The following is a 26730-nucleotide window of genomic DNA, read 5'->3' on the forward strand; positions in this document are numbered from 1 at the left end:
TCAACTCAAAATGCACCACAGGTGTTTGTGGCTCAGTTCGAATAAGGGGAAAAAAGGAAAAAGAAAAAGAACCATTTCCATATCTATACATCAAAACTTCATATATACTTATTTGCTACTACCCACTCAGGTGTTTTAGGTTCAGTTTGAATCCATTTATGTAAAACAAAAACTACATCAATGTACTAATTTATGAACCAAATCAAACAAAACATAGAACTGAACTTTTATATAATTTTAAAAGGATACGCCTTTTTATTGAATTTATTATATAATATAGTAGGACCCATAGTCAACTGGCTCACGAATGCAAGACTAAACATTGCCTAGTTACAATAGGGGCAGTGTTTTTGATAATAAAACATAACAGCAAATAACGATGTGTTGAAAAATGCATTAACAACAACACAACTATATATGATACGAGCCTGAGAAACCTTTCCTGCATATATACACCTCCTAAAGCCAAACCAACAGAAACCTTTTTTCCTTTTCCCGCTCGTACACCATTGGAGGCTATACATGTAAAGGCAGGATAAAGGATGACCATCAGATTTGAAACCACAACCACTCTTCAATGCTCAACTTCCAGACCAACCAAAAGTTTAAGCAGCATTACAATTTACAGATGCACCTGCAACAGATTGAAGCAATTCTAGTCACACCTACAAGAAGAATATATAACAGCAGAGGCAAAAGAAACACACGCTCAAGTAGGCAGCGGAACCAAATACCCAAGAAAGGTTACCTGAAATGCTTGATCAGACGAACCAAAAAACTTCTGTAAATCGAAGGATGTTTTAGTTAAAAAGTCATCAAATGAATTCATCATGAAAAGCCAGGGCCACTATCTATTTGGATTTGGACCCTAAAGTAAACAACAAAATCAGAGGGAATTCAGATCATTATCAAAATTAAGACATCGCAGACATGTCAACCCTCCCTCTGCCTACTTATGAAGCTGATACTCAACATGTAGGATGCTGGCTAGTCATAGCTTTAATAATTCACTAGCTTTCCTGAACTAACCAAATATACACATGTATTTGATGCCAGAAAACCAGTGTTTGGGGGTCAGACTCGGCTGCATTTTATTGCTTTGGCATTCCTCCAAACTTGCATAGCAAGACTAACACTAAGCTATCCATAAGGGTTAAGGATTATAATGCAGAGCAACTTAGCCATAATTGGGAAATAATGATGACACTAAATAAATGAAATTGACAAGGATTAGCATAATTTTGTAGGCCGGTAAATAGGCAAAAAGAATTGTCTGTCAAAACTCTGATTCCCTAAAAATTTTCATGCTTTGACATTTTGGAATATTACAGAGTGTTTGCGACTCATTTTATATGAAATTATTCGAGGGAAACCAATGAGATTATTTTTGAAATATTGTAACTAAAGATTACATCTAATAAGGTATAGAATCCATGATCATCAAATCATTTTCTAAGGCTACAAATCCAAACAAAAAATTCCAACAATTTGAGCTTCTCAGGGTTTTCATGCCTCTCATTCATTTGTTAACTTATTAATTCTTCATGGAAAAACTAAATTTTCAAGACATTCAATAAAATAAAGGAAGAAACTAAATAAACAATAAAGACGAGACGCCAATCCCAAACTAGTTGATATAGGTTATACGAATCTTCTAAATCCGTTCCTATACTTGGAACAGTTTCATTTTACAACACGATAATTGTCTACCATGTTAGAGGTACTCTAAATCCACGAATTATCAAAATGCCAAACCTATCTTGCCACTGTACAATCTTTTAACAAACTAAAAGGACTCATGTAAAACACCAGACTTAATGTAAATATGCCTAGCAAATAATTGCTTACGATATAATGGCATTCCCCCGATACTTTCATCATTTATGGCATCCACATATTTTTTGTCATCATCCAATAGGCCAAGTGCATAATATGCATCTTTAAAAGTTAGATCGTTATAATTATTGATTCTTTTTAAGATCCAAAGCATATTGGACCTAATGACATTTAACAATAATTTCAGATAATATTAGCTCGCTAGTCCCGAGCGAAATAAAGAAAAGCCTCCCAACAAAAAATACAAAAATTTGTTTCCACAGAAACTTAAGAGGAAATTCTACATAAGTTAATTCTCTTGCTTCAGACAATGTTTTATTTGCTCAAACCAGCTTAAAATATTGATTCCTTTACACTCGGTCTATTAGCAACATTATTGAAGAACAGAAAATATGACATGTTGTTCATCAGGAAGATGAAATGCTAGTCCTCCATAGGAGGTTCACTATTGTGAATTAGAAAGCCAAATATTTTTCAGTGATATATATATATATATATATCAATAATTATGATACACATTTCATCATCACTTGATGAATTTCCTCATGTACACTTTGAGAAAAAAGTAGCAGTGACACGATCATATCCTTTATTAACATACTTAGATAAGTAATTAATCGATCTTGATTGATTGCATCATTCCACATTAATATGAGCATCATACTTTAATAATCTGAACCAACCCTACGGCACCACATACATGTTGCTATCCAAGTCAATACCATATTTTCTTATAGTTTTACCATTATCTGTCTTCTTTTATAAACAAAATACTCATCTTCATCAATTGTGGTTGACTCAATAGACTTATTTGAAAGTGTTTTGTACATCTCCCATTATACACTCAAAGAGAAGATTTCTAACAGAACAACATGAATCATGCATCGTGAAATTTTTTACAACCTTATAAAAATAAGGATCATGCAATTCATCTAGTATTTCTTTCGTAATTATTCAACTAATATCTGCAATGGTTGATATTTATTATGCTCATGAAGAAAAATCAAGATATGAGGCCCTCTACAAATCTACGAGTCTAAGGCCACTTTGGGTTGCAAGTAAGCATATTAGGAAATCTAACCCATTTGCATATTGCCAAAGAATCTTGATATTTTTTAAGCATGTTCCATGCACCCCTGTGAAGCTGGCTGGTAAAACTATCCTTGAGAAAAAGGATTAATTTTCCATGTAAAACTACTCAGCTAACCTTTAAACACGAGATCTCTCAACTGTTTTTGATAAATCCTAATACACCTCAATTGAGAAGATTCAATAATTGTATATGCATAAACCAAGAATTGCTTAAATAATCTTCGGGAACACAAAATCATTGGAAGTTCATTCTCCCTTTCTTAAATTCTGTAAGCAAATTATTCTCGCATGTTAACACATTGTTTTTTCTCAAATTGATTCATCATCTCCCTCGAAAGGAATGTCCTCTCTGTAGCAATCCTCACCATATAGAAAAAGTAAAGGATATTGCGGACTTAAATAGGCACCATTCAATTCATTTATCCTTTGCAAACTTATTATTCGGGAATGATAAAATACTAACTTCATAGCATGAGTTCTATTTTCCATTTCATTTTTTATATCGTAAATATATAATTATGCAAACTCGGGTGGATCCCTAGGGGCAATAAACTTTCAATTTAATGATAATTCTACCTAGACATCTTGAATGTTTTTGGTCCCCATGTTTGATGACAGAAACATAAACTTTTCCCCGCATTGATGTAAAAGAAAATATAGAATAGTAACTCTTAATACTCTCTCGAAAATGGTCAATTTCGAGACCAACATAAAATAAGAGTTGGAGAATAATAAACTATATATGAAATGTGGCTATTCTTTTCATAAGACAAAATAGATGTTTCCTCTAGTCCGATCCAAACAACATAAAATGCTACATCTACAAGAAATTATATGAGATACTTTAGTCAAATAATTTAATTTCTAGCAAGTAATTTTTTACATGAACCAGAAGTAATTTGTAGTTGTATTTTTGTTTGTCGTCTGGAATCATGACTATAGTCCGAAGTGACTTAATTCATTGTATTATTGTTTTAAATTGACTATTAAATTTTTGATTCATTCACTAAACTTACATAAAGCATTCACAAATTCCTTCTTATCGTTATTTATAGAATATAGCAGCATAAAGGTTCAAATACGTAGTTCTCGGATATTTCAAAATTTTCCAATAACTTTTCTACTATCAACTCAATACAATAACACAAGGAATTAAGTCAGTTCAGATTATAATCATGATTCCAAAACACAAAAACAAAAAATACAACTAAAAGTTAGTTCTATTTCAAAACAAAAACTACTTGCTAGAGCAAACATATCTTAAAACTTATTAAAAGAATATTCGCATTCATATATAGTTTATCATTCCCCAACTCTTAGTTTACCCATGTCCTAAAAGTGACCATTTTCAAGAGGATATTAGAAGTTATAATTCTATATTCTCATTTACATCAATAGGGGGAAAGGTTGATGTCTCTATCAATCAAGGTGACCAAGAACATTCAATTTGTCTCTGCATAATTATCATCAAAATGAAAGTTTATTGCCACCTGAAGGATCCACCCCAAAGTTTGTGCAGAAAATGAAAAATAAAATCATGTTATGAGGATAGTATTTTATAATTCCTGAATAATAATTTGTAAATAAGATTTTAAATCAAAAGACAGGGATATTAGTTTCATAAACTATTTTCTTCGTAATCATGGTCAAATCATTAAAAAAAGATTTCCTAAGATTGTTGATGATATGAAGCAAATGTTTGAAGGCCACAATATTTTGGCTAAGACATTTAGAATGGTAAGTAATAGATTTCAAGAAAACATAAGCTCCAATGTTAGACTTAGATTGATAGGGTAAAGGGGCACCGACAGAAGAAGATACAACTTACCGACGATTTTTGAGGTTGTGTTGGTGGCGGGAGGATTTGAACTATCTAGATTACAAAAATATCATTATTGAAACCTAAAGGATAAATGAATTGAATGTTTCGTATTTAGGTCTGCAATATCCTTTACTTTTCGTATGATGAAAATGGCTACAGAGAGGGTATTAATTCCTTCAACAAAGATAATGAATCAATTCTAGGAAGACAATGTGTTAGCATGCGAGAATATTTTGTTTACAATCTTTAAGAAAGAAAGGATGAAGTGTTCTCCGAAAGATTATTTCAGCAATGCTCGGTTGATGCATATACAATGATCAGATCTTCTTGATTGAGGTTAATAGGATTCATCAAAAACAGTTAAGAGCTCACATGTACAAAGAATTAGCAGATGCAGTTTTGCATACAGAAATTAATCCTTCTTCTCAAGGAAATGATAATTCTCTTGTCCAACTTCACATTGGGTGCACAACACATGCTTCAAAATTATCAAAATGTTATGGCAATATGCAAACGGACGGCTACCCTGATTTTTTCATCACGTTTACTTGCAACCCAAAGTGGCTTATGATTAGTAGATTTGTAAAGAGTAGGGTCTTAAATTTTAGGATCGTCCGGACATTTTATTTAGGGTTTTCAAAATCAATTAGATCGCGTAATAAAGGAGGGAGAGTAAAAGCAGGTGTACAATTCAACTTCTAAAATAATAATTAATTTTTTAATTTATTTTACATAAGCTAATGTTTTTAAAATATAGATTCAACTATTTATTTATCTAATAAATTCTTTCGGTGCAGTGATTTATAAGGTTGAGTTCCAAAAACCAGGGCAGCCTCATGCTCACATTTTGTTTTTCCTTCATGAGCATAATAAATATCTCACTGCTGCAGATATTGAATGAATAGTTTCAGAAGAAATACTAGATGAATTGGATGATCCTCATTATTATAAGGCAGTGTAAAATTTCATGATGCATGACCCATGTGGTTCTGCTAGAAAATCTTCTCACTGCATGCAGAATAAGAGATGTACAAAGCACTTTGCACAAAAGTTTGTTAAGTCAACCACAATTTATGAAGATGGATATCATGTTTATAAAAAGAAAAGATAATGGTAAAAATATCAAGAAAGATAGTATTGACTTGGATAGCAGGGATGTGGTGCCACACAACCGATTTTTATTATCAAAGTATGATGCTCATATTAATATGGAATGGTGCAATCAATCAAGATCAATTAAGTACTATTTAAGTATGTTAATAAAGGATATGATTATGTCACCGTTGTTTTTTCTTACATGAATCAAATATTCAAATGTTGATGAAATCAATATGTATTATGATTGTCGATATATATCACCATGTAAAGTTGTTTGGAGAATATTTAGATTTCCAAATTCACCACAGAAAACTTCTTCTGGTAAGATTAGCATTTTATCTTTCAGATGAACAGAATGTCATATTCTCATGATGATGCAATTGATGATATTGTCATATTCATAAAGGAATCAAAGTTTTATGTTGGTTTGAGGCAAATAAGACATTGCCTGAAACAAAAGAATTAAATTATGCAGAATTTTCTCTTTAAGCTTGTGTGGAAATAAAAATTGAAAAGATGTAGAAGAGAAAAACTTATGTATTTTCTATTGGGAGGATTTTTCTTTGTTTCGCCGGGAACTAACGAGCTATATTATCTCACATTACTGTTGTATGTCATTAAAGGTCCAACATGTTATGAGGACCTTAAAAAGTCAACAATTATGACCATCCCACTTTTAGAAATGCATGTTACGCACTTGGCTTATTGGATGATGACAAAGAATATGTGGATGCCATAAAGGAAGCAAGTACTCCAAAATGCTATCGCATCTTAGGCAATTATTTGTTGTGCTGTTGTTATCTAAATATAAATATGTCTAATGTATAACTTAATTTGCATGTATTCCAAGAAAAAGTAGGCCTTCTAAGACTTCGCTCCTAGTGAATTTAGGTATACTTGTCCTAATTTAACACTTTCAAACAGTGTTACATCTAAAGGCTAGTGCATTGGAAGGTCAACATAGAACATGCATAAACATTCCCAAGCAAATGTCTCATATTTATTCTCCACCTGATACCTCACCCCATGTCGTATGTGATCATTTCTGATCTTGTCTAACTTTGTACGACAGTACACCCACCTTAAAATCTACATTTATATAACACTTTTCTCGTGGATATGTTGGGACTTACGCTCCTATATAACATATTTTGTCTCTCAACCGTTCTGTAAAACTTGCAGCTCACTTTGGTAGTTTGGTAGGTATGTTCCTGTTGTATAACACTCCGCAACACTCCTTCATTTCAGAAATCATATTTCAAATTTAAGTGCTACATCTTCATTTTTCCTGGCATTCTCCTAAAAGACATAGCCAAGATATGTGACATATAGTTCAAGTTCTTGGTCAACTCCTTCGGTGGTTTCATCATAAACTTAGGGCAAACAACACTCAACTTCATAATAGCTGCAAGGTAATCAAGCTAAGTCAATCTTTCTAAAGGTTCTTATAAATAAAATAAAGAACTTAGACGAGAGTTGCAAATTTTCACACAACTAGGAACTCATCAATAAGATAAGACTTTCCATTTTTGTAGTGAATCACCAACCTGCTATTGTCTTGTCAATTGGATAAATATGAAAGCAATATAGTGAGGAAAGGGGAAACAAAAGCAAAAGCAAATTATTTTGCTAGTTACCCATCATTAACTGTAAAACCAAAATATTTTCCATCTTGATTTCCTTTTAACAACAATGATAGCAAATCATAGACAAAGAGCACATATAAATAATCCGTCCAATCAAAAACATGAAAGAAGAAAGAAGCAAGAGAGAAAGGCGACCCATTCACGTAGTTTTTTTCAAAGTCGCTTTAGAACATAAAATGGACTTCATGAATTCAAGCTGGCTCTCTTAGCCAGCTGCTGATCTCTATCATGCATCTTTCTCAAGGTTATTTGACTAGAAAGATAGATGGGAAAGACCAAAAAGAGGGAGGTAGCAACAATGCATTTTCCAGCATAGCGTGACACACTAAGGGAGGGAAGTAATCAAGCTTGAGCATTTAATCGGAAAGAATTATTTCCTCTCCTTCTTGTTTATAGCTGGGAATCATCTTCAATGAAAAAACAGTTATTTATATTTTATACTTCTGAACTTTCATGAAAAGATGTATGCATACTACAGATGATACAATATTTTTCCTGTGAAAGGGTACATGAAGCACTTTTTATTAATAGAAACAGCCAATAAAGCAATCAGCAATAAACTAGATAAGCAGCTCAATCTTTCAATTAATTTGCTGATTTGGACAAGCTAAGGAGCTCAATAAACAAACTTAGCAATAGAGTAGTGATTGTGCCCTGGTACTTTCAGCATTAATTCACCTGGAACCTGCTCAATCTTTCAATTAATTTGCTGATTTGGACAAGCTAAGGAGCTCAATAAACAAACTTAGCAATAGAGTAGTGATTGTGCCCTGGTACTTTCAGCATTAATTCACCTGGAACCAAAGGTTCCAGGTAAAAGTTCAAGGTAAAATCAACTGCCGGAATTTGACTTGGTAGATTATGCACTAGATAATTGAGATAACAAGTCTAATTACAGACTTACTATGTAACAAGTATAATTCATTTAACAACCATAACAACATCTACTGTTAATGTGCTAAATGTTTCAAAAAGAAAATAGAAAGATACATTGAAAAGAGACCAAAGATGCGATCAAATCCTAAGATGAAGTAAGCAACATAATGGAACCACTGAATAATCTGATAAACTAACCGTGGGAATATGAAGTTTGCTTCTTATCATCATCCTAGAGAGAGCCCAGAAAATAGCAATTCCAACTCCTCATCCTGTGAAGTGGTTCTCTGCATAAAATGTGAGACAACAAAAACATGAAAACCCCATATGTTTAAAAAAAAAACATAAAGCCATAAGAAATCTATGATACACTTATAAGATAGAATGTCCACTAGCAAGGAGTCAAGTGACTGTAGAGATACATGTTTACTTCCTTCTAAAAATAAAATTGCTCTTGTACAAATCATGATTGTGAAACAAAGCATGAAAGACCAGAAAACATCAGAGGAATTCTATACCGGTTTCTCCAACAATTACCCTATAAGCAAATAGCGCTAGCATTGTATGCCCACCGAATAACTGCTTGACTAGAACTGACTACTGATCAGACAATATGCCAAAATTTTCACGTGGGCAAAAGGGAACAACAGCCACAAGCAGATATACATATTGGGTCTGGTATGAATTTCAATCAAACCAATTCTTCTCTGATAGGAGCTGAAAGGGTGATATTCTTTAACTGAGTATGTTAAAGGAAGAGGAGAACACAAATAGGCCAATCTGTTTTGAAGGATCAAGAGGATTCCTAAAACTAGCAAGAGACAATCTCTATTATATGAGGCAAAATCCATACTTGTTCAGGAAAATTTACTTTTCCTTCGTGCATAAACAACTATTAATCTGCGGTGGTAGCAAATTCATACTGTTTTTTTGAATACACAAAATCGAGTTAGCAATTTTTAATGCTAATCAACTGATATAGAGCAGAATTCATTCAGGAAATATCTCTTTCTACTGCCTTGAATTTACCCAAAATTATAAGAAGATCCAAATGCCAAGAATCCGACAACTTTAGGTGATACTTATGCATGGAGTACATTGAGAAAGTAAATCGCAAGGCATTTTCCCCATACACGAAGTCTCAGCCCTCTAAGTATTTTCTACTGAATAAATCTATAAGATAGCAGTAGAAGTCAGTAATAAGCCATGCTGAAGACCACATATCAAATGCTTGAGACACTCCAGATAAATGACAATAGGCCGTTATCAGTGAATTCAACCCTGGATAGTGTAGAATTGCAGAAATGAACATCAAGCAAGACATGAGATGTGCTCGAATAAGAAGTTTAAACAAGTCTCCTTTTCCCATAGTGTACAACAGTAAAGTACAACTACTATAAAATAAGAGAAAGAGATCTCAGTGACCATATATCCTATACATGCATATCTCCCCCCCCCCCCAAACCAAAAATATTTTTTTTTGGGGGGGGGGGGGGGAGTTGTATGCACCATGTACCTGAATAGAAAGAAGTTGCAGGATTTTGTTTAGGACACGCATTCGATGAGTGGCATATGCACTGCTAGGTGGAAGTCTGCTCATTCTCTTCATTTCTTCATGAACTGCTTCCGTTTTCTCTTCAGACCCCATCTGCTTCAGTGAATTTTTAGAAGATTGGGTGCTAGGGAGGCCACCTTCAGGGTGATTTAGGGCAATGTTTTGATTAACTTGATAGAAATGATCCATTGAACCACCTATAGATAAAAAGACAGATTAATGCAAGGATAAATCAGAACCTCAAAAGAGAATATTGAAGAAGGCAAAGTTTCACCCCTCTATGCTACTTAAGTTGCCTATATATGTACAGAACAGAGACAGTAAATGCACTTTAGCAAACCATGCTACTGAGGTTTTGAAATTACACATCAACTAGCTATAATTTTAAGAAAACAACTACTACACATCAGTTCTAAACGAGTTGAGATCGGCATATAGGACGTAAAGTAAAGTGCTAACATGACTAAAACATATTCTTAACGAATAGGTATCATCTATATAGATCTTTTCTTCGTGCACTACATTTTGCTAAATCAGCACGGATTCCAAGAGATTGTAGGTCATTCAAGACAACTTACTTCCAAGTGATTTCAGGTCTATCTCGGTCCTTTTTATCACCTTCACACTCACCATGATTTCCATCTACGGACCAGTCCATTTAACAGTCGATGCAAAACATGATCAAACCATCTTATGCGACATTTTCTTATTTTATCCTTGATGTGTGCTACTTAAACCTTCTCGCAAATATGGTCATTTCTACTCTTGGTTAGTCTCTCATCTCTGTGACACTCATATTGTGGATGTGCTGGACTTAAACTGCCCAAGATTCACTCTCATATAATATTGTTAGTCAAAATACTATTTGACAGAACTTATCTTCCCTTTTTCTGACATGCATCATTTTATCACATAACACTCTGGTAGAACTTCTCCATTTCAACCATTCGATTTTGATCTATGTAAAACATATTCATCTATCATTTTATTCACTTAAAACAACGAGCCTAAATATCTAAATGTTTGTATTTACTATTTAGGAACTACAATCCCGTCTAATCTAACCTCGACTTTGCTATTCTTATGTTGACTAAACTTGTGGTGCATATATTTAATCTACTTCTGCTTATCATAAACCCTTTACTCTCTATAATGCTTCTCCATAATTCAAGCTTTTGGTTGACACTTTTACTGGTATTGTCAATAAGCACTATATGTCAGCAAATAGCATACACAATGGCACCTCATCTCGTACTGTGTTGGGTTGGTAAACAAGTATGGCCTCAATGGCGACCCCTAGTGTCTAGTGTAAATCCACGGTTATGTGAAACTCCTTTATATCTCCTACTATTATGCTCACACTAGTCCTTTATGGCATTTATAAATTTAATATAAGTTCCTTTCTTCTCCAACACCCACCAAAGGACCTTTCTAGGTACTCTATCATATGTTTTCTCTAGGTCAATGATTATTATAAGCTCCTTTCTTCCTCTCATGATAAACTTCCATCAATCTCCTTAGCAAAAATATAACCTCTGTTGTGGACAACCAAGCATAAATCCGAACTGGTTCTCTATCACTCTTGTAGTGTCCCTAAGTATACGTTCTATCACTCTTCAGAAACTTGAAAGCTAAAAACCTTTTCTCTTTATTCTTCTATTATATACAACATAAGAAATAAAAGCTAGAGAAAGGTAGGTAGTACAAATGCATGACTAAAAGGTAATAATTAAATACACAAACATAGTCAGAGGTACCATTAAAATTGAATATAACCTTCAATACAATTGCATTAATCTTCTTAACCTTTAAGTGGTCATGCATTCGAAAGTCTTTTTTTATCTCGTTTTTCGCCAAAATTTCCTAAATCAATTGATTAATTTGTTAAACTCAATCTCCTAAGTGATAAATAGATAATTTGCGTTTTGCTAAATTGTGGTTACGTAGAGAACTATGATATACAACTACAACACATGTCTGATAGGTATGCAACCATCCATAATTCAACTTTACCCCTTCAATACAAAAGCAAATAATAAATTACATTCATTCAAAATTCGAAATATTAGCAAAGGAAAAACCGCTAATCAATATGTATCAGATACATGAAATCAAAGCCTCAACTAGTAGTAAAAAAAAACTAGAAAAGATAAAAGAAAATAGAAATTCAGAAAAATAAATTAAATACCTGTACGAAAATAATCTGCAGCAATCCACGAGAAAACAATGGATACAGAGACCTCTTCGGCAGAATTTCTTGTGGACACAAAAAGAGTACGAAACTCACTATCGTCTCTAACTGCCGATCGCAAAACCTACGTTTCCAGATTACTTAGAAGGGACGGTATCTTGAATCCACGGTATCTTGAATCTACAATTGATAATACCTCTGCTTATAAAGCAGATATTCCCTGGAGATTTGGACTTGCAAGAAAACGCTCAAAATTTTAAAGAGAATGTCACAGTGACCCCTTTAGAATTGTTATTATCTCATACATACCCCTTATTTTGTGAGCAAAATATATTGGATTGATCAATTCCACGAGAGTGTGACAAAAATGGTCCCTTATGCTTGGGGTAGGTTAAAATTAGTCCCTTAAACCTACCTTTGAGAAGTTTTGGTCCTTAGCTTTTCCTAAAAGTGAGCATTGTTTTTTTTTTTTTTTGCTTATCTAATAGTAGTATACTTTAGTTGTTAAATTTAACGGGAACAATAAAAAAATTAATAGCAACTCACATCTAGAGGCGCACTTTTTGTCTAATTTTAGTGCACGATGAAGTTTCTTGAGGTGCAATTTCAACTATTTTTGGTGTTGAAATATTTAGAATTTGACGGAATCTTTTTGGTGTTTTTTATTTTTTTTTCATAACTATCGCTAAATCTTATAGATAAAGTTTGTTAATGTATTCCATAGAGACCAAAAAAACAAAAACTCCATATTTAAAAGATTACTTATTCGTAACCATAAGGGAGAACTTTATTATTTTCTCATCAATTCTACCTTATTTTTAGTGATAAATTATACTTATCCGTTTCAATTTATGTGATCATATTTTCCTTTTAGTCCGTGCCAAAAAAAATGACTCATTTCCATATTTGGAAATAATTTTCTTTATGCAATAATTTATAGTCACACAAAATATATGTGCCTCACTTTGTACCACAAGTTCAAAAATCTTCTCTTTTTTCTTAAGCTCCCTACTCAGTCAAATAGGTTCATATAAATTGAAATGGAGGGAGTACTCTTTTTGTTTTTCCATACGAATTCAACAATGGAGAGAAAACTCAATGTGACACTAATAGCCATTAACTCATCAATTAATTATGCATATAAAGAAAACAAATAAATTTTAGTCATAGAGTAAAATTGAGATTAAACAGATAAGTTAAGCAGTAATATACCCTTATTTGTATAATAAAGTAATAGGAGTATAAAATATAAAGCATCAGTAAATAAGCACGAATATATGATAATTGAGTTAACAAAAAAAACATATAGTGTAGTATTACTTATTTGTTAAAATTTGTTTATATTAAATCATGAAGGGGAAGTATTAAACAGGAAAGACCTATTAATAATCAAACCTAACAAGAAGGTTCAAAATGAAAATTATTGTTATCAACTTGTCGCAATTATTTTGCTTACTAAGAGAGAGGGAGGGGTCAATAGAAAATAGAGTTTAATGAGGGACAAAATTCTGAACAAACTAACAAATCTGAAGGAGATAAATTGACGGTACTCTTGATCTTGATATGATTTACATTATATGCACGGGGCAAGGTCCTTGAGGAACAAATATATTAAATAAAGAGGTCACTTGACTGTGTAGCATAGTTTTTTTTCTCTACGCAATATTTGCTCCAAATTGGCCTATTGTGTTTGTGTGAATCAGTGCACTCCTAAAATGTTATTTGCAAGAGAAAAACAAAAAAGAAACATAGCATCTAATAGTGATGCTGCTTGGTCATATTTGGAGGTTTTATAACACGGTAATTAACTGATTTAAATTATTCTCCATAAAGAATTTTTACACAATGATGATGCCATGTTATTTAACTCATAAATAAGCTGATAGTGTGAAAAACGATTCGTCCATCAATGTATAACAATTAAAGTAAAAATAATTTCATCTACAACATATTTGCATTTCTGAAGATACAGTTACACAAAACACTAGAATTGAGACATACTAAGACATAATCATCTTAAGCTCCAGGAACAAATTTTGTGGCATAAACCCAAGCATTGTTAGCAACAGGGTTATCAAGGTGGTCCAACAAGTTCTCAAGAGGTCCTTTGCCAGTGACAATAGCTTGAACAAAGAATCCGAACATAGAGAACATTGCCAACCTTCCATTCTTGATCTCCTTCACCTTGAGCTCGGCAAAAGTTGTCGGGTCATCGGCTAGGCCAAGTGGGTCAAAATATTGACCACCAGGGTATAAATTGTTGCCTTCTCCAACTCCAGGAAGTCCATTAATTCTAAAACCTTCAACAAGTCCCATGAGTACAACTTGGAAACCTAGCACAGCTAGAATACTCTGAGCATGCACAAGGTTAGGGTTGCCTAAGTAGTCAAGTCCTCCTTCGCTGAAGATTTGAGCTCCTGCTTTGAACCATACTGGTTCTTTGAAGTCTACTTTCACCCATTTTTCAAGAACTTCTGGGGTGATGCAACCTAGTGCACCAAGCATTGCCCATCTCCCATGGATAACCTGGATTGTGCAATATTAATCAGCAAAAAGCCATAAATAAATTATAATGTAAATAAAAGCATATCTAGGCGTATTCTATTAGTTCAACTAAAGTCATTGCTTTTGGCCAAAAAAATGTTTATATGTGTGTGTGATAAGATTGCACTTACTTTGACACCACTAACTAGAAAATATGAATTTGCCTCTAATTGAAAAGGAAATAAGACTAGTAATGTACCTCAAGAGCTCTGTTCTTGGCAAAAGCTTCAGGATCAGCAGATAAACCAGCAGTGTCCCATCCATAATCACCAGGGAATTCTCCGGTCAAGTATGAAGGAGTTTGAGCAGAAAAGGGTCCTAAGTACTTGACACGATCTGGTCCATACCATAAATCATTTCCCTAACCATATCAAACGAAAAAGAGCAAGACAACATTCCGTCAGAATATACAAACAGAATTCAGGAGGGGAAGGGCTATATAGTGTGTATTTTATTAATTAGTTTGCTCCGTTTAAATAGCTCTGAGTATGCTATAAAGTTAGAGCAAAATCTAGGTGCTTTTGTGCTGCTTCTTTTTGGATGTGGATTCCCTTGTATTATTATACCTAGGTATATTGTGTAAGCCAGGGATAAATCTAATGTATCATCTAGTAATTGACTCTAATAATTCTAACTGTACCTATTATACTTAATACGTACAGTTTGGCTCTAGTTTTAAGTGATCAATATGAACAAGAGCTAGTATGAGTGTTTAAGCGAAAAAAATAGACAAGTTTAAGAGGCTGCTTATGTATTTGGCCTATGTCTTTCATGGCTATAGAGGACAAAGCATGTTTCTTTTCTCCTTACTTTGTACTCTTTTTATCAATTTAAGATTTTAACTAGGTGGTTTCTGTAAAAATAAAAAGAATTTTTAAGTTATATATGCTCGCAATATAAAACTTTTGATATCATTAGTAAACTTAACTAGTGATAACATGTTACTACTATTTTATCACGTATTAATATTGTGTATATCATTAGTGCATAAAAAGTTAAACTCAGATAAAATCTTAAAACAGGGAAGAGAAGGGGGCAATGGGGATGGATGAGAATATATACCATGGTAAATTTGGCAGAGCCCATGGGAACAACATCTCTAAGAGGGTTAGCATTCTTGGTTTGACCCAAAAATGGGGTTGCTCTAACAACTGTGGTGGAGCTTGCTGTTGCTGCCATTGATGCCATTTTCTCTTAATCTAGTCTTGAAATTCACAGTTGATTAATTAAAATATACTGCTGGAGAAATTTGGATGATTTGAAAGAGGAAACTGGTTCTTATTTATATAGAGAGTGAGAATCCTACGTAGGTGGCTAGAATTGCACAGATGGAAATTGTGGTTGGAGATGCTTTAAGTTTTGCTGATTAACCAATCAGAAGGCTTGAGAAGATTTGAAGTATATCTCCAAGTCATATCATCCTATCCTGATTTTTATCTTTTTCTGGGCAAATAACCAATGACTGAGGCTTAAAATGGAGCACAATTTGGGGTAGGCAAATATATAGAAAGGGAATTGGTTCTTGAAATTTTGAAGGAAACAAAATATTTTTGTAAAAAAAAAAAAAAAAAAAAGAAAAATCTCCCACTATCTGAAATGTTTAATTCGACTCTCAAGTTTCAAAATTTTTATTGAGAAATGAAGAAGAAAACGTTGACTAATATTTTTCTGTATGTCCTTTTTATGCATTTTAATGTGAGGGAAAATATAACCTCATTCTTTTCATATAATTTCAGAATATGAAACTTTTATTTTAAAACTGAAATAAATCTAGTCAGATTTAATGCAGAGAATTAGCTAGCGTTTGGCCATAGATTCCCAAATTTGTTTTGAAAAATCTGATTTGGGTGAAGTTTGGTTTGAAGATGAAAATGTGTTTGGACATGATTTTTCAAAACATATTTCACTTTTTATTTGAAAAAACATGAAACATGACTTATACCCACAAGTTCTAAAAACTATCACAAATACCCAATAGTACCAAACAAACAAACTTGCTATCTTGTATATACAAAACCTTCATCAATACCATTCATTATCATTATCACAAACCATAGTTCTGAACATAAATAAGTTTAATGAGAGGCAAGTGAGCAAATATGGTTTAGTTGGTCGTAATAAATGTGGGCTCTTTTATAAACTATAAAAGTTTGGGGTAATATTTAAAAATTTTAAAAAATGACCGTGTAATATTTTGGCCCAAAATCATCAATTGAGGTGATGTGATAGTTTTGGGATTTGAGATTTGAAATTTAGGATTTTGTCAAAATGTGAGCAAAATCTATGGTCAAACATGTATTTGCCAAATAAATCCCAAATTTATTTTGGCAAAACTCATAACGGGTCCTTAATCCAGGGGACCTTTAATAACTGAAAAGTTGTCATCAATTTCTAATAGACGAACTAAACTAATAAGGTATTAATGTTAGTACAATACTTTTCTTTGCACCAGCAGACCGTGGAGGGAAAAAATCAGAAATAACAAGATTTATAATTGGTAATTGAAAAAGTTACAGTTTCAAAAATAATTGAAATTTAGTCATTATTTTCATGTAAAGATAAAATTTGAACAAAAACATCCTTAAAAATCCGAAAAAATTCAAGCATAATATACCGGAGTTCATTTTTTTTACATATGAGATTCCAGCATAATGTGTCGGAGTTTCATAAGTACTTGAGTTTCAACATAACATGCTCGAAGCTTCTACGCAGGAGCTTCATAATCCAGTATATTATGCTGAGACTTTCCGCGTACTGGAGTTGCAACATAATATGCTAGAAGTTTATACGCGGGAGCTTAATAATACAACATATTATGCTGGGACTTTCCGTACAACAACAACAACAACAATAACAACACAATATAATTCCACTATTGGGGTCTGTGGATGGTAGTGTGTACGCAGACCTTACCCCTACCCTGACTCAAACTCACAATCTCTTGGTTGGAAGTGGAGAGTGCTCACCACTAGAGCAACCCACTCTTGTCTATCTGGAACTTTTCGTGTTTTAATAAAATAGTGACTATTTTTCAATTACCACTCCGAAAAGCTATTTTCACGCAAATTCTTTGTCCAATTTCTGGGCTAGAATGAAAATAACGAGTTGCTGAATTGGGTAATATTTGAAATTTTTTCCTTCCTATACAATATATGAAACTTATTTACCAAAATTGTCCAAATATTCTATATTACCCGCTCTAGATAAGTTTTTGTTATAAATTATATACAATCCATTATTAATACCTTAAATAGATTCAGTTATACCATTTCCCCTTTTTTTTTCTCCTTCCTCTCTCCTTGTTTTTCTGATGCCTTAATTGCTTGTAATTTCCAGTTGATTCTCTGTATTTTTGTACCAAACACAAACTACACATCATTTCTCTTTGCTAAAGATACGAAATCTGAAAGTAGAATTTTCGTACCAATTCATCAAGTTTGTACTTTTCTTCTTGTTATTAATTCCGAGTATTATATTATTATTGTAATCCAGTAATTGGCTCTTGTCAAATAGAATAAAAGGAAATTGATCCTTTATTCTAAGTTAATGTAGAGTACAGATTCATCAAGCGGCTCACATCAGCAATCTCGACTTGCACCTTCTTCCGTTTTCGCCCCACAGATGAAGAATTCGCCGCTCATTACCTCAAGAAGAAAGCTGCTTCTATTCCTCTTCTCGTTGCTATTATTGTTGAAGTTGATCTTTACAAAATTGATCCCTGGGAACTCCTCGGTATATGTTTACTCCCTGATAACAAATTCAAAAATAAAATTCTTATAGAAAACACCGATTGCAGGTGAATGCGAAGCGTGATTAATCAGCTCTGAACATATAGCAGATTTCTATAAAATTTGACGATAATAATTTTTTTTCAAGTTTGAAATTGTTTCAACAATTGAATTTCAATGGCAACACTTGCGATTATGCTTCAACACAGAGGTCGCTGGGATAGCTTCAGGAGATATGTTGATTTCGATGTCGATGGAATTGTAATCAATGAAGATTCAAGTTACAGTGCTCTGAATGCAAATCGAGTAAGAAAAAATAATATATGGTACAACAACATACAAATTAAAAAGTAAATTTTCTATAATTTAATACAAATTTGATATATCTACAAAAACATACATACTAAAAATAAATTTCATACAACTAATTATATAATATACAACTTATTTACAACTTATCTACAACTTTCATACATCATATTTACCCAATTAAATACATCTATAACATCATACAATTTAAATACAATTTTCATACAAATTTTATACAATATGTCTTTTGTATGTATTTTGTATCTGATTTGTATATATTTTATATGTGGTGTGTTCTTCTTCCTCTATGAAATTTCAACCAAAACTTCATCTCTTAATACAATTTTGATATATATCAACAACTTTATGTAAAAAGATAGTATTAATAACTTAAATCCAAATTTCATACAACGATTCATACATTATACAACTATTTTTCAACTTTCATACAACATTCAAAAAAAAATATATAAACTTAAACATAATACAATTTGCATACAACTTTAATACAATTTCGTAACTATTGTATGACGTGTTCTTCCTATTCTTCTTCTTCTTCGAGTTTCAATATGAAATTCAGCCAAAATCAAGTCTAATCTTCACCAAATACCCTCAAATTTGAGATATTAGCTCCAAAGATTATTCCTAAGTGTTTGCAACAACACCCAATCCAAACAAATAATAGTTTTTGAAAACCCAAATTCGAATTCAAAACTTCAAAGCTTTTTAATGGTTGTCAATGGTGGAGAGTCAAACACCTTCAAAATTTATTGATTGATAATTTCAATTCAAACACCAATTGTGCAACATGAAAGAAAATTGCAAAGTTAAAACTATATATTAAAACAATTGAAATCATTGATGAATTCCTTGAAAAAAGAGAGGATAAAAAGCATAGAAAAATGAAGGAAGAAAAAATGGGGAAAGAACAGAGGAGGAGAGAAAGAGAGAGAGACGGAGAGTAGGGGTGTAAATAGGTCGGGTTGGTTCGGATTTTTTAATTATCAAACCAAACCAACGGCGTCGGATTTTTAAATTTTAAACCACACCACACCAACAAAGTCGGGTTTTTCAATCTCGATTTTTCTCGGATTTTTCGAATTTTCGGGTTTTTTCCCGGTAAAGTCTTCATAACATAAAATATGTTAAGTCATATTAAGATACAACTATATAATATATTTTCCAAGAAACTAACACAATAATATGAGATAAGTCATAGCATTATACTAAAATATTCAATAACAAAGATAATAAAATTACATAAAGCAAATATTATTAATTAATAAGCCATAATAAAAATTAATATAATCTAAAAATACAATATAGGTCATGCTAAAATAAGTATAGCTAATAAGTACTAATATTAATTATATAACTAAGTACTAAAGAAAAAGATAAACTAAGTTATGCATTTTTATTATAAACCAATGTAAAACTAAAATAATTATCCAACACTATTGTCATTCCTAGCGTTGAATTGAATTTCTTTTGTTAGCATTAATATTGATTTGAATTTTGTTTGAGTTACTACATTTATGGGTTATAAAATTTATTTACCATTCAAGAATATTAAGTCTAAAGTTGAAACAATACGTTAAAAGATTAAACTATGAAAAAGTTTAAAAAATATTTATAAATTATATTATAATAAATATTTATATGTATAAAATAATTTTTAAAAATTATATGAATGTACTATCGGGTTGGTTTGGTTTCGGTTTGACTTTTTTTAGTTAAAACCAAACCAAACCAATTACGACTGTGTTTTATTTTCCAATACCAAACCATATCGGTTTTGTTTTTCCGGTTTGACTCGAATTATCGGTTTGATGCGGTTTATCGATTTTTTTTGTACACCCCTAACAGGGGAGAGAGAAAGAGAGGCGCAGAGGGAGAGAGGGTAGGGATGGGAAATAACTGATTCCCTATTCAATTCCTAATATAAAGGAAAACTCATTACTAATTTGTATACAACAACAACAACAACCCAGTATAATCCCACTAGTGGGGTCTGGGGAGGGTAGTGTGTACGCAGACCTTATCCCTACCCTGGGGTAGAGAGGCTGTTTCCAATAGACCCTCGACATCCTTCCCTCCAAGAACTCCCACCTTACTCTTGGGGTGACTCGAACTCATTACTAATTTGTATATAAGTAGTAAATTGTATATGCCCATGTAATTAAGTTAAAACTTGGTTAGGGAGGGTAATAAAGTTTCATATATAGTATATGAAAGTAAAAATCCCTTATATTTTGACTTTCAAACTCATAAATTGTATTGGCCAGGTCAAAACTACTTGTTTGCATTTTTTTAAAACTATGCAAATGAGTAGCTAAAACATGATGTATTGAACAGGTTCATTATTTTTACAATCAAAATTATTTGTTTATCTTTGTGTTTTCTATGTTCTTGGCGAAATTCTTTTGTGGATTGATTTGAGCTAGCTATATAACCCAAGTTGACCAACCTTTTTGATATATTGATTTGATACACTCATTTAACATTTAAATGAAGGCGAGCAAAAATGTGAAGAAGAAATGATCAATCTCATATTAAAGTTCGATTTTAATGGGATGTCACAATTATTCTACCTGGTGGGGTCGCCCATATGACTCGTGATGGGCGTTTGATCATTCCAAGTCGAGATTGCAGTCTTCACATTATCGATCCAACTTTTTTTCTTTTTGAATAATTACACTTTTGATCAAATTACACGACATTCTCAAATACCAATGGTAGAAGAGATTAACTCCTACCTAAATACTGATAGGTTCTTTTTACCCCTTTTTCTGGACAAGAGTTTCTCTCAATATAGAGAATTAACTCAAATAGCCGCTCACCTAATCATTTAAACTAAAAATAGCCTGTATAATTCATGTATACTCAGCTATTTATGTAACAATCCCATATAATTACCCATCGGGTATACAAGTAACTTCACTATTCCTGGAGAGTTCTGATGCAATATATAATAAAATTCATTTGATTACCAGTAATTACAAATGCACTCTTTCCACTACTAAAATCACAATCACTCTTCACAAGCAGATCTTAAAAGAACATGACAATGTTCAAATCTTTCGCTCATATACAGAAAGAAATCAAAGATAAGCAATTTTTACAAGATATTCGAAAAAATACACGTCAATCAAGCCAGATAGCATACCGATTAGTCACACAGATTAGTCACATCTCGTGAGTCAAGTCTTCGACAGACCAAATATGAGGACAAAAGTAGCAAGAACAGCCTGCAATGTGCAATATATTACATTGTATTAAGCTAGAAGGAGATCATTGTTAGGTGCATGCCATTTCACTGATAACATTTTTAAGGCAAGTATCCCTGAACCAAGAGACCAAAAGAATATGCATTCTAATAGTGATCATAATCAACAAGGATTTAGAAAAGAAGAGGAAAAAGAATGCTCCTCTTCGCCTCAGTAGATAGAAAAGGTGTATTCAATTTTCAGCTTAAGAATCAAATTCCCCATTATCAAACCTGCTCACCCAGCGTGACACAAATTTATAAATAATTTAACGAAAGCTGAAACAATTGCGTAAGAGACTCACAGCAATGGTGCATGTAATATATCCTGGTTTCTCTCGAGGATCAATTTGTGCACAAAGTAGGACGAAAGCAGCAAGATACCAAGGGATTCCAGCAAGAAAGAAACCAATTATGAACCTTCAAAAATGAAAAGCTCATTAATCATTATTATCCTGTGAGACAGCCTTAGTAGTAGTACACATAAGGTCAAACTGCAGGATCATAGGGACCAAAATAAACTATGTTAATTAACTGACCAAGTAAGACAAGCTCTTTATCCTAACATCCACTCAACGATGTTCGCTAAACGTAAATAGATCTAGTATAACAACTATCAAGAAATCCAAATCTGACTACAAAGTTCAACAGAAGCTCTTGTATCATTTTCATCATTCTGAAACTATAGGTCCGATGGCTTGTTCTTTATCTCTACTGTGAATGATATCAGTATAAAAATGCTTTAATAATTTTATATTTCCTTCTTCCTAGAGGATGAGGCGTTTTGTCAAACGCTCCTTTCTAGAGAACGAAAGAAACAAGAATACTGCAGGAACTTTTTACTTTTTTCTTCTTTGAGGTTTTCCAACCAATAAATGGAGGAACATTTTTTTTTTTTTTTTTGAGGTTTTCCAACCAATAAATGGAGGTACATTTTACTTTATTTTTTTATTTTTTGAGGTTTTGCAACCAATAAATGGAATAGAAGAAAGAAGAAGGAGAAACTTCAGAGGGGAAATTAAAGGTATATCAAGCATCATTGAATAGTTTAATTCTTAGATTGTAATCAGTGGCGGATCTAGAGTGTTGTTACTGGGTTCCCGGGAACCCAGTAACTTTTGCATAGACGCTATATTTCTATTAAGAAATCTACTAAATATTTATAAATATCTAACTGTGAACCCGGTTATTAATGTATATTAATTTGAAATTACGGTAGGAACCCATAAACTTCAAATCCTATATCCGCCTCTGAATTTGATAGGTCAACCTTATGTTATAATTACTCTTTTCAAGCTGGACTTATTTCTCCTCAGAACATGTTGTCTTGGAGAGAGAAAACGACGTCATCACGAAATATTCACCATGTTTTCAAGGAATAGACGGAGCGATTAGTGACTTTACTTTCCATACACATATGAGCACCATACAGTACCAAGATAAGAAACACAAATGGTGTATCAACTTGAGGAGATAGAAGATCACAGAAGGAGAAAATACAAAGCTGGAGCAGAAGGATAGCAATGATATACCATGACTAAGCTTTCCATACACATAAAAGAAAGTCTATAGACTACAATTCCAAATTCTACCCCGGGATTAGTATCCTTATCCCGGTAACAAAACGACCCCTAAGTTGCTAAAAGCACAAAGCAATAACAGTTCAACCTGAAATGTGGTTAATGATTTGCAAGAGAAAAAATTAACTGGGAACTTACAAGAACCAGCCAAGACCAATACCGCAGCAAGGAAGACGATGCTCTCTTTCAGGTCTTCCCTCAGGATCAGGAGCAATATAACCTAAAATATCAAGAAAAGTAGCATAAAATTTTAAGTGACCATAGTTCAGAACTTCTGATAAACAAATAATAGTAATGATCCAAATGACAGAACTCACTATAGTCACACAGTGATTTAAAAGTTAACACTCTTGCAATGCAGTCTCACATCGCCTTAAAAGTATAATAGTCTCACAGAGCCTTCTGAATGTTTCAATACAACTGATTCTTTGCTTAAATGATAAAGTCAACAATAGTCCAAGAGTGCCTTATGTTGAAGTGTGCGACCATCTCATTTAAAAGCTTCAGCTATCAGAGAGGACACTTTTTTATTTACTTAATTATATCTGCAATACCTTAAAAATATACTAACAAAGTTACAATCCTGCAAGACTTATCCCTCGTAACAGGTTATAACAATTTCAGCAGTTGTAATGCAGGGATGAATCGCTCCAGCCAATCAATCAATCAATCAGTTACCTCCCAATCCCAAACTAGTTGGGTTTAAGAAATCAATCCTCTATATATTCTGTGGTGGATGTAGTGTATATATTACGGGTTCGTCCGAACCTAGTAGTTTTGGTTCAGACACTATTAATAAGTAAAAAAAATTACAGATTTCAAACCCAAATCAAACGTGTAGTGCTAGAATCCTGAACTAAAGTTTAAATCATGGATCTGCCATCTGTATATATTCAGATTCTATAAGAATTGATCATAATTTCATTATGTTAGCAATCTACTGCAAGATTCTTATCGACATCATAAAGTCAAACCACCTAAAAAATCATGAAAATGAAGTAATTTAAGGAAATGGCCACAGTAAAGGAACATAGAGTGAGGAGGTGTGGAAGAAGAACCTGGAACAGCCTGATAACCATGAGCATAATATTCAGGTGATGATGCGGTGGCGCCCGGCGGAGGGACTGGCTGAGGAAAACCGATCACCGGTTGAGGCGGTGGGTAATTGGAAGGTGCTTGAAAAGTTCCATATTCAGGGGGAGGAGGCGGTGGTTGGTCTCCTTCACGGTGGTGGTGGTGGTGGTGGGGTAGGAAGTGGTGGTGATGGTGATGACTGTCCTTGCTGTCTTCACTCATTTCCAATGATTGAATTCAGAAATTAGCTGTCGGAGTTTTCAAGAAAGTAGAAGTTGAACTTCTAGTAGTGGAAATTTCTACAAGGGAAAAAGGAGGAACATGTTTTGACTTTGGAATTTGGATTGATATCTGTGTTTTGCTTGCTTACTTGGTGACCTGGTATTCGTCTGTACTGGTGTAATAATTGACTAATCATGACCCTCCACGTGCACATGTGCAATTCCATCTCGAATAATATAATAATAAAAAGAGAAAAAGGAAACAAGAAAGTCACATTTAGATAAGTGTATTTTTATCAGCACGTTTGGATAAGTGTAGGCAATGTAGAAAATAAAAGACCTAGCAGATAGCAAAAGTAGAATTTTTGGGTGTTCAAAAATATTGTTGATGAAAACAGATCGTTCTTTATATTTGGGCAAAAGTCATTTTACTTTATAATTATCTCAACTTTTGAATTCATTTGTTGCTCTAATTGACACTTAATGTTGTATACGGGTAAAATCGAGCTCGATATCGAAGTTCGAAGTTCGATCTGATGTCCAGCATGGTCAGCCAAGATCGGAATATGATATTGTCGGACTCAAAAGAATCGTCAAAACCAGCCATCGAGACCATCAGATTTGCCTTCGAGTTTATCGAAGGCATAACCGGTCCTGTTTCTAACGGCCTCGAAGAAAAGCTTTGCCAACTCATCCGACAGGGATCCGTAATTCTCACCATTAACCAATTATTATAGTAGAAATCACGGAATTAGTCAAAACATGAGTCAACGGTCTTCAAAATCAAGGACTTATGTTTCTTATAAAATAATGTCTTAAAAGGTAGATCTCCCTTAATATATAAAGGGAACTTAGTAATTTATAAACACACATTGTAACATATATCAAAAGGCAATATACTGTTATTTCTAGCTTTGTCACAACTCATTTTACTCCGAGCATCCACAATATCATTTCTAGCTCGAGGGAGATTAACCTCACAAGGCTAAAGATTGCTCAATTTGCGTGGGTTGTATTTATCTTTCTGTTGTTTACTTCCACATTAATCTCATTTCTCACTTTGTATCAAATTAGATCACGTATCCATAAAATCGCGTATAAATTCAATTGTTATCCAATTTTGAGGGTAAACAGTTTGGCGCCCACCGTGAGGCTAAGGATAATAATGGTTATTTGATACAAATCTCCATAACACACACTGCTTTACACTTGCTCTTTGAAGTGCCTTTGATTTCAGGCTAAAAATGACAAACTCTCAATTAGCACCCCTACATATCGACAATGAGTCCGGTCATCAAGGTGAGAATAACAACATGGCGCCCGGTAACGTAGGGCCACCCCCTGATGTCGTTGGAATGTGGACAGCAGATCTGATTGATGTAAATTCGCATGTAGCCATCGACGCAAACTTGCCTACCGACCCTAAAAATAACATCTGTGGTGGAGCCCGATCGACAACTCGAAACACATAAAATATTAAAGAAGACGGAATCAACCTACACATGATTTTCGAAATACTGCAAGCTTATCAGGTGGAGATAACTCAGTTGCAGAGCCAAAGCCAGGCACCGAGCAGAGTTGAACCCAGTCCGCCCCGAGAAGTCACCCGCAAAACTGAACTGGCCGTGGTAAGGTCGAATGAACAAGAGTCGGGCGCTAACCCCGAAAATATAAAGATGCTCAAGGAGCTAACAAAGCAGATAGAATTAGGAGAAAAGAAGATCGAAACGAACGACAAAAAGGTCGAAACCTATAATTCCAGGGTAGATCAAATCCTAGGAGCACCCCCGATATTTAAAGGACTAGATTCCACGAAGTTCGTGCAAAAACCTTTTCCTCCAAGCGCAACCCCAAAGCCGATCCCCAAGAAATTTCGTATGCCCGAAATACCTA

The 26730-nt window shown here is 33.5% G+C and overlaps 2 protein-coding genes and 1 long non-coding RNA gene across 4 annotated transcripts; all 3 read right to left on the reverse strand.

The window, feature by feature from the left end:
* Positions 1–225: 225 nt before the first annotated feature.
* On the reverse strand, positions 226–12346 carry LOC107790090 (uncharacterized). Of its 2 annotated transcripts, XR_012704416.1 has the most exons (5): positions 12114–12346; positions 9887–10122; positions 8569–8657; positions 749–781; positions 226–634 (listed from the first exon to the last, which is right to left on the reverse strand). It is a non-coding gene; the product is annotated as an uncharacterized LOC107790090 (long non-coding RNA). The 2 variants fall into 2 exon arrangements; XR_012704415.1 differs by lacking the exon at positions 749–781.
* A 1786-nt stretch (positions 12347–14132) lies between these two features.
* Positions 14133–15848, reverse strand: LOC107790089 (chlorophyll a-b binding protein 13, chloroplastic). Its single transcript, NM_001325487.1, has 3 exons — positions 15723–15848; positions 14860–15021; positions 14133–14642 (listed from the first exon to the last, which is right to left on the reverse strand). The coding sequence occupies exons 1-3, from the start codon at positions 15846–15848 to the stop codon at positions 14133–14135; spliced, it is 798 nt and encodes a 265-aa protein (NP_001312416.1).
* A 5806-nt stretch (positions 15849–21654) lies between these two features.
* Positions 21655–24988, reverse strand: LOC107790088 (large ribosomal subunit protein eL20z-like). The gene is made up of 4 exons (XM_016611989.2): positions 24601–24988; positions 23681–23762; positions 22268–22382; positions 21655–21945 (listed from the first exon to the last, which is right to left on the reverse strand). Exons 1-4 carry the CDS (start codon positions 24836–24838, stop codon positions 21898–21900), a joined length of 483 nt encoding a protein of 160 aa, XP_016467475.1. The 5' UTR covers positions 24839–24988; the 3' UTR covers positions 21655–21897.
* Between the last annotated feature and the right edge of the window lie 1742 nt (positions 24989–26730).

Source organism: Nicotiana tabacum, chromosome 21 (assembly GCF_000715075.1).
Source record: "Nicotiana tabacum cultivar K326 chromosome 21, ASM71507v2, whole genome shotgun sequence".
Classification (NCBI taxonomy): Eukaryota; Viridiplantae; Streptophyta; class Magnoliopsida; order Solanales; family Solanaceae; genus Nicotiana; species Nicotiana tabacum.